The 9,431-nt window shown below is 34.6% G+C and overlaps 1 protein-coding gene across 1 annotated transcript; it reads left to right on the top strand.

Moving 5' to 3' along the window:
• The first annotated feature begins 1,099 nt into the window (after nucleotides 1-1,099).
• Nucleotides 1,100-3,092, top strand: LOC111885346 (adenine/guanine permease AZG1). The gene has a single exon (XM_023881605.3). It carries the CDS (start codon nucleotides 1,258-1,260, stop codon nucleotides 3,007-3,009), a length of 1,752 nt encoding a protein of 583 aa, XP_023737373.1. The 5' UTR covers nucleotides 1,100-1,257; the 3' UTR covers nucleotides 3,010-3,092.
• Nucleotides 3,093-9,431: the final 6,339 nt, after the last annotated feature.

Genomic DNA, 9,431 nt, shown 5'->3' with positions numbered 1-9,431 from the left:
GGGCGACACTATAAACTGATCCTTTAACTACCTCTATCAATGTCGACCTTAGGGTTTTCAAGATCTCCAAACGGTTGAGGTGTTAGTAGCAGCAGAAGAGAGAAAAAGAGAGGTGGCGATCATACCAACAGAAAGAAAGAAAGGGGGTGCTTCAAACGGTGGTCCAACAAAAAGGTGGGTGGATGGGTATTGGGGGGGGGGGGGGGGAGAGAGAGAGAGAGAGAGAGAGAGAGAGAGAGAGAGAGAGAGATAGAGAGAGAGAGAGAGAGAGAGGTGGGTGGATGGGTGGAGTATGTATTTTCTTTTTCCTTTTTTTTCTGATTTCTATAGCAAAAAGAAATTTAAAAAAAATATATAGAAATGACAAAATAATCACTAAAAACTTTAAAAAAAAAAATTATAGTCAAAACTGGGATGAAATTCTTATTTTGGACCATTAATATTAATCCAAAACTTTTTAGATAAAAATAATAAATTACGACTAAACACAAACTAAACACAAAGACCATTTTTTGTAATTTAGTCTTATAAGAATTATACAAAGTATGGTTATCATTTACAAAATTTTGTCAATTTGTTAATTAGTTTTTTTTAATCTAAAAATAAAAAACAAAAAACAAAATGATAAAAGACATGTAAGTGTTGCTTATGATTTATATGCCATCATTAAACTTTGATAAAATATAGAAAAAAACATAACTCTTTTTAATAAAAAGAAAACAAGACAAAATCATCATCATTATCAACCACCAATCATCCTAACCACATTCCTAAAAATTGTAGGGTAGTTCTTATTAAATTACACATCAAACAATTTTAACCCATAAAACAAAAACACAATAACAAAAATATAAATTAGTATAATTTAAACAATTTAAATAATCCAATTCGATAATAACCAAGATACAATCCAACCGTTGACCATCGTCCATTAATATGAATCTTAAGCTTGAGTCTCATAAATTATACTGTATTTTATTGTTTTGGTTATGTTCGTTTTTCAAAATCCAAATTATATTTATTTAAGAAAATGATAAATAAATTGAAAAAAAAAAAAAAAGATACCACCACTTATTGGAGTATAAGAATCATCCCACCCAATCTCTTCTTCTTATTATTATCAATCGTCATATTTTTTCCATCTTCTGTCACAATAAACACATTTTCTTTATAACTTATTCATCACGTATCCTATAAAACGTTTCCATGTTCAATATTCATAAATTTACAATCTGATTTCCCATAACTCCGGCCAAAATGGAGGCCGGCAGTCCACCGGAACCAAAACCCTCATCATTGACACGTCTCAACACCTTCGTCGGAAAATCCCGGATCGGAAAACGGTTCAAACTCAATGAACGCAAGACCACCTTCACCACCGAGCTCCGCGCCGGCACCGCCACCTTCCTCACCATGGCTTACATTCTCGCTGTCAACGCCAGTATCCTTTCAGACTCTGGCGGCCCTTGCTCCGTCTCCGACTGTATCGACCTCTGTTCTGATTCATCCGTCGCCGTCTCCAACTGCACAGGTCCGAACTTACGGGTCATTCAACCCGACGACACCTGCAAGTTTTCTCCGGTGAACCCTGGTTACACCGAGTGTTTGGGAAGAGTCCGGAAAGATCTTATCGTCGCCACCGTAGCTTCTTCGCTTATTGGGTGTGTGATCATGGGCACTTTCGCTAATTTACCCTTGGCTTTAGCTCCGGGAATGGGTGCTAACGCCTACTTCGCTTACACCGTCGTCGGATTTCATGGCTCCGGTAACATATCCTATGAAAACGCCCTCGCCGCTGTTTTCATCGAAGGGATGATATTTTTGTTGATTTCTGCCGTCGGCTTACGAGCTAAGCTTGCGAAATTGGTTCCGAAGCCGGTGAGAATCTCTTCGTCGGCCGGAATCGGCTTGTTTTTAGCTTTCATCGGCTTGCAGAGCAACCAAGGTATCGGCTTAATAGGTTACAGTTCTTCAACTCTTCTTACCATCGGCGCGTGTCCAATCTCCTCACGCGCTTCACTCGCGCCGGTAATTACTTTCCCCAACGGCACTGTCACCCTCCTCCCCGGCGGCTCCGTCTCCGGCGATATCATGTGTCTGCATAACCGAATGGAGAGCCCAACGTTCTGGCTCGGCGTGGTCGGTTTCGTAATTATCGGTTACTGTTTGGTTAAAAACGTAAAAGGTGCGATGATTTATGGCATTGTGTTTGTAACTGCTGTATCATGGTTCCGTAACACGCAAGTAACGGCGTTTCCCGACACTCCGGCCGGCGACGCCGCTTACGATTACTTCAAAAAGGTCGTCGACGTGCATAAAATTGAATCCACCGCCGGTGCACTGAGCTTTTCCAGCATCAACAAAGGGTATTTCTGGGAAGCATTGGTTACATTTCTTTACGTCGACATCCTCGACACCACCGGAACTCTCTACTCCATGGCACGTTTCGCCGGATTCGCAGACGAAAACGGAGAGTTTGAAGGTCAGTACTTTGCTTTCATGTCTGACGCAACGTCGATCGTTGTTGGGTCACTCCTTGGGACGTCACCGGTGACAGCGTTTATAGAATCTTCCACCGGAATAAGGGAAGGTGGGAGGACTGGTATGACGGCGTTGACGGTGGCGGGATATTTTATGTTGGCGTTTTTCTTCACACCATTGCTAGCGTCGATACCGGCGTGGGCTGTAGGGCCGCCGTTGATACTGGTCGGAGTTCTGATGATGAGATCGGTGGTGGAGATTGACTGGAATGATATGAAACAGGCGATTCCGGCGTTCATGACGTTGATATTGATGCCGTTGACGTATTCCATCGCATATGGATTGATCGGTGGGATAGGGACTTACTTAGTACTGAATCTGTGGGATTGGGGAGAGGGGTTATTAAGTAAATTTGGGATTCTTAAGGGGGTTGGAAGTGATAGATCTGTTAATAATAGTAGTGTAGGGGGTAATAGAGTAATTATAGGAAATGGTATGGATGGAAATGATAAAAGGGTTGAAGTTTAGGGGTTTTTTATGAGCATATTTCTTCTTATATTGGCTTTTGTTAACGTGATTGATTACTTACGATATTCATCATATTGTTTTTATTTTGTTAGTGGGTACATTATTTGATTTTTATTATAATAGCACAAAAATACAAATTATGTCTATTTGTGTCCTAACGCGTATACTATTTAATTTTCATTTAATTAACTTATAATCATCATCAGGTCTTTATTGAGTAAACGTGCGATGTTCTGATGTGATAATCTTATTATTTAAAGGAATTTATAAAAATAGTAAAATCGTTAATGTCTTAACAATTTTTAGCCAAAAATTAAGAGATTAACAATTTGAGTCAAGAAATGAGAGGTAATTAAGGTAAAGATGAAAATTGTAGGTGGCTTTTATCCATCTACAATTTTATATAAAAGAAAAAGTGAAGAAATATGACATTTTTATGTCTACTCAATATTGGGTTAGGGTGTTGCTAATAAAACATCCTGATATTATTTTTATAAAAAGTCAATCAATAATCATCTATTTATAATCAATTTTTTCGAAAAACAATGAAATTTCAACCAATAAAAATATTTCAAAAATTATTTAGATGTCTATATTGTAAAATGTATGTCTTTTTAACCAACCTCTTGGGTTAGACATCAACCGATTTCATAACCTATAAAAACAAATAGCATGCACATAGTATTTATGTGTTATTCCATTGGTTAAATATGCCTACGCAAATGACCATAACCACCTACGAATTGGATGAGTTTCTTGAAAAACTCGCTTTTTGGGGATAAAAATAGCTAAACAATTAAGGGTTTTGGGTATTTTATAAATTTCTCTTTTATTTATTATTAAGTGTTACAAAATGATATCTTTTGTACAAAAGTTTATGGACTGGTTTTTCATTGTTTATATAAATTTTATAATCATTTATAATTCAATTTTATAAGACACAGTATCTATCTGTTATTCCATTGGTTAAATATGACCCTACTTATAAATGCTCTAGATAGACTCGTCAATATCCTATAAAAACAAACTCATGACATGTTAGTAAATGTATATCTACTCATGTAACTAAATGAACAACATTTATTATATCATTTTATAAAACATTTATTATATCATTTTATATAATGTTCTTTAAACACTTTCTATAAACAAGCATACAAAATTTGATTTCCCATTATTTAGAATGCCAAAGAAACCACACCAAAATCCATGAATGTTGGACAAACACTTTAAGGTAAGAAAATAATATATATAAAGCCACAAAAATAGGCTAGTTATCATTAGGGGTGAATCCATGGTTTAAAAAAGTTACATAAGTACAACTTAATTAAGATAATAAAATAAAACCATCTCTGATGATTAAGTTATATTATAGCTTAAAAATATTGTTATCTCATTATTTCATTAGCTTTAACATTTTATTAAATAACATCTTTAATAGTTAACTTTTTTATATAACTTTTTTAAGAATTTAACTAAGACAAAACTTCATAAATGATCTCTGTGGTTTCATAAAATCTAAAATTTAATCCCTAAGTATAAAAAAACTGTTGGATTAGATGTCTAAGCCCATAATTATTATTAGTATGTATTCGATCCGAGACTTAGCATAGTCCATTTGGGTGTTACTTCACCAGAACAATTTATATGGATAGTCTTTTGAGAATAATATGTTTATGATTTATATTAATATATTATAAGTTCTAATATATTAATATTAAATCATAGTTTTTAATTAGTATTGATGAAGAATTAATTTAGTGATCAAAATGAACTATTAAATATGGACTCTTATATATATATATATATATATATATATATATATATATATATATATATATATATATATATATATATATATATATATATATATCTTTTTGAGAAAAAGAACTTGAATAACTTTGTTTTTCTGAAGGAGTCATCATTTAGGAGGGCTATGTCATTTACAAGCCCGGCGTATTTTGGATGCTTGAAGGCCTCGCTGAACCGAAGTGATTTAGAAAGATTCTTCTTTATCGATGGTGATCGGTCATGGTATCCATAGCGTTGCTTCTTTTTCGGCCAAATCCGGATTTCGTTTTGCTTCTCCCAGTCGTCGAGCCTGATCAACTCGACTCTTTTACTTGCCCCCTGGCCTCTCACTTCGTTGCGCCTATTGGAAGATTTGGGCTACCTCCTCTCTTTCCGATCTCATTCAGATAATAAGCCAGTCCGGTTTATTAGATAGTGAGTGGGTAAGAGAGGTGCTTGGTATGTTTCCGAATGTGGGCCTAGAAGCATTAGCCGAGTCTCTGAATATTCCCGAGGGGTCTTAGGATAAAGACAACCTTAAGGTGCTAACGGAGCTTCCACGGTCTCAGTCCATGAAGGTGCTTGCTTTATTGGTTGGCAGCTTGGTTATAATCGTATCATTAGGGGTGAATCCATGGTTTAAAAAAGTTACATAAGTACAACTTAATTAAGATAATAAAATAAGACCAACTCTCACGATCAAGTTATATTATAGCTTAAAAATGTTAGTTATCTCATTATTCCATTATTATTCCATTAGCTTTAATATTTTATTAAATAACATCTTTAATACTTAACTTTTTGATGTAACCTTTTTAAGAATTTAACTAAGACAAAACTTCATAAATGGTCTCTTTGGTTTCATAAAATCTAAAATTTGATTCCTAAGTATAGAAAAACCTCACAGATGGTCCATATGGTTTCAAAACATTTAACAAATGGTCCTTATAGCTGATGTGTCATCTTTTGGTCTTTAATAGAAGGGCATTTCTGTCATTTCACAAACAGGGACCATTTATGAAGTTTTTTGTTATATATATATATATATATATATATATATATATATATATATATATATATATATATATATATATATATATATAGGACTAGGTTATAATGTGGATGGTAAGTATTGTGTGGATGTAGGAATAAATGTGGACCAATAGTTTAAAATATATATTCTAATAGAATACATATTCTGATTGGATGAACATTTTAAACAATAACAAATTTTGAACCATAAGTTGAATAATAACAACATTCTTAAAGAATAATAATCTATTATTAATATTATTGAAGAATCTAAGGTCCAAAAATAAACAAAAAAACAATTTTTACTATCACATTCTATAAAAATACAATGTCATTTTTTGAATTTTTGCTACATTCTATACGAATACAAGCTTTATAGTAAGTCATTCTTGAAAAAATCTTCATTCTATAAGAATGCAATTCATCAAAGAATCTTCATTCTCATTCGTGTTTCATGCTGTTATATTTTGACATTTTGGTGTGATGAATCTCAATTTTCATGAAATTGTCTCTTAATTTCCATCCATAATTGTTGTTACACATAACTTTGCTACATTCTGAGTGGTCCTGAAACAAACACATACAAATAATAAAGTTCAACAATATATAAATACATACAACTTGTGGCCTCAATATACAACATTCTTGATACAAATCCTTCTCGGAGGTTAGAAAACGTTGAACAACAGTTATATTCTGTGAAAATGATTGTTGTAAGAATAACAAGTTTTGTATCACCCTTTTCAACTCCAAGCCTTGTTCATGACCCTGCATCAAAAACAATAAGAGGCATTCAATGACTATCATTAAATCATATTCTAGAGATTTTTTAAAAAAAAAAAATTATAATTAATAAACACAGGACAGTACCATAAGGGGGAAGAATAAAATTATGTCCAAAACAATACCAAATGTTAATTAGTAACAAACACAAATTACAGATGCCGATTATCCCATAATAATAAGATGATAAACAAGATGAAAAGTAAATTAGAAAACCATGTCAATATCACCTTCAAATGGATGCCCATTTAAACAACCATAAGTCTCTGAGAAAAAGATGGTGGTGGATGAACCAACACCTCTTTATGCCACCAATGTTGGAACAATACAAATGAATCTAAAGAGAAAAAGAAACGAGAATCAAGTTGACAACCTGTGGAAACACCAAAAGAAAAAAACCTGGTGGAACCGTAGAGAAAGAAGGAAACCCCCTCCCCCCACCCACACACACACAAATTGTTTCGAATCCAAACAAAGATCAGTACATAAAGGAAAATCAAAAATATAAATCGAAATAAGGTATGGATGAGAGAACTGATGGGTTTTGAGCATCCTAACAACCTTAAGGTGCACATACAACCCTAGAAGCTTTGGAACTATGTTTTCTCTATTATACATGAAAAATGATTTCCAAAGCCTTCATATATCTACCATGCAATCCTAGGTACATAAATAACAAAAAACTCTAAATAGAATTACATACCTTTTTCTTGTAGTGAGTAGCTTGGAGTTTATGAGCCTAGCACCAATAATGTGGATGCCTCAAATGGTGTCACAAATCACCAAAACAAGTTGGAAACTCTTGATAGAATAAGAACACTATAGAAATCGGCCCACACTTATGCTCACACACACTAGTGCCAATTCTAGAACCAAGGACTCCTTTATATAGTATGGAGGATTAGGGTTAAACCCTAATACCCATGACTCTTCATTTACCTAGGATACATGGACTATCCATGGATTCCATATACTCTTAGCCCATCCTAAATAAATCTTAGCCAAATCCATATATATAAATAAGAGTCCATATTTAATTAGCTCCTTTTGATCACTAAATTAATTCTTAAATAATTCTTGATCAATACTAATTAAATAATTATGATATCATATTAATATATTATAACCAATAATATATTAATATATCACATACATCTTATTCTCAAAAGTATATCCAAACAAATTGTTAGGTGAAGTGCAACCCAAATGGACCATGCCGGATCGGGTCAAGTTGATACCAAATATAGTTACGGACTTAGACACCCTATCCAACAGTCTCCCACTTGGATAAGTTTGATAACTATAGTTGCAAGTATAACTTCAGGAACCAACCAGCAATCATAGCTCTTTAAAACTCTGTCAAACTATGAAGCACCATTTTAGATAAGTGATCATATATTCCTCTGTTCTCAAGATATCAGTCGGACAAACACATGGAACATGGTCTAACTTATTGTCCAACATTTGCTTCTCTATCTCTGATTTGTCTGACATAGAACCAAATTGAACACATCAATTAGATTCTGACCGGGCCCGACACATAAGTCAAAACCAAAGCATCGAGGGGCCCTGATATCGCTTCTATCGCTAGAAGGAACATATAAACTTCGACTCATATGCTTGTACTAACTATTTGTTGAATTATGCACAAAAGCATGTTTTATGACATCAAGTTACTGATGCGTTTTCGTACAATCAATGGATAACCAACTCACAATCAATAACTCATATCTCTAGGTTTGAAGATATATATATGATATTACCGTCTCGCGATCACTCGAGATAAATTCCATGAAGTGATACAAGCAAGTGTGGGTTTAATCCAATACTCAGGACTTATGAGCACTCATGAATGTAGCAACCATTGCTATGTCTAATGCACCTTAGAGAAATCTTACAAGCCAAATTCATGACAGTCTTGATTCATATCTACTTCCGACATATGACCGACTGTGGAGAGTTTGAATAAAATAATTATTCTAGAAGTCAAAACATGCAAAATTGAAACAACAGTAAATGATCAACATAGGATAGTAACACTTTACTCATAAATAAATAACAACTTTTATTTAATCATCAAATGTCAATTACATTTTACAAGTTTCAGAAATCTAATTATTAAAACTAATATCGTCTCTCAGCCCAATGCTTCTTGCATGCTGCAAATGCCTAACCCTAGTCAGTCCCTTTGTGAGGGGATCTATAGGGTTTTCTTCTGACGATACCCTCTTTGCCACGAGGAGTCCTTCTTCTATCTTGTGTCTTATGAAGTGGTATTTTCTGTCAATGTGTCTGGATCTACCGTGATCTCTTGGCTCCTTGGCTAAGGTAACCACACTATTGCTGTCACAGAAAATTTCCATAGGCTCTTGTATAGCTGGCATAACCCCAAGGGCTCCGATCTTCAGCCATATCGCCTCCTTCGCCGCTTCACTCACTGCTATGTACTCTGATTCACAAGTAGAATCAGCTACTGTCTCCTGTTTGGAACTTTTCCAAGTAATTGCTCCTCCATTTAGGATAAAGACCCAGCCTGACTGAGAGCGGAAATTATCCCTATTAGTCTGAAAGCTAGCATCACTATATCCTTACACTCTCAAGTCATTACTGCCACCGAGGGTAAGGACCCAGTCCTTAGTCCTCCACAGATACTTGAGAATATTCTTTACCGCAGTCCAGTGCGCCATGCCAGGGTTTCCCTGAAATCTGCTAACCATGCTCAAAGCAAAGGCTACATCAGGGCGAGTACAATTCATAGCATACATGATCAAGCCAACAAAAAAAGCAAATGGAAATCGACTCATTTCAGCTATCTC

Source organism: Lactuca sativa, chromosome 9, assembly GCF_002870075.4.
Source record: "Lactuca sativa cultivar Salinas chromosome 9, Lsat_Salinas_v11, whole genome shotgun sequence".
Lineage (NCBI taxonomy): Eukaryota > Viridiplantae > Streptophyta > Magnoliopsida > Asterales > Asteraceae > Lactuca > Lactuca sativa.
Note: the sequence above shows the minus strand (reverse complement) of the source record. Positions and strands in the feature narration are given on the sequence as shown.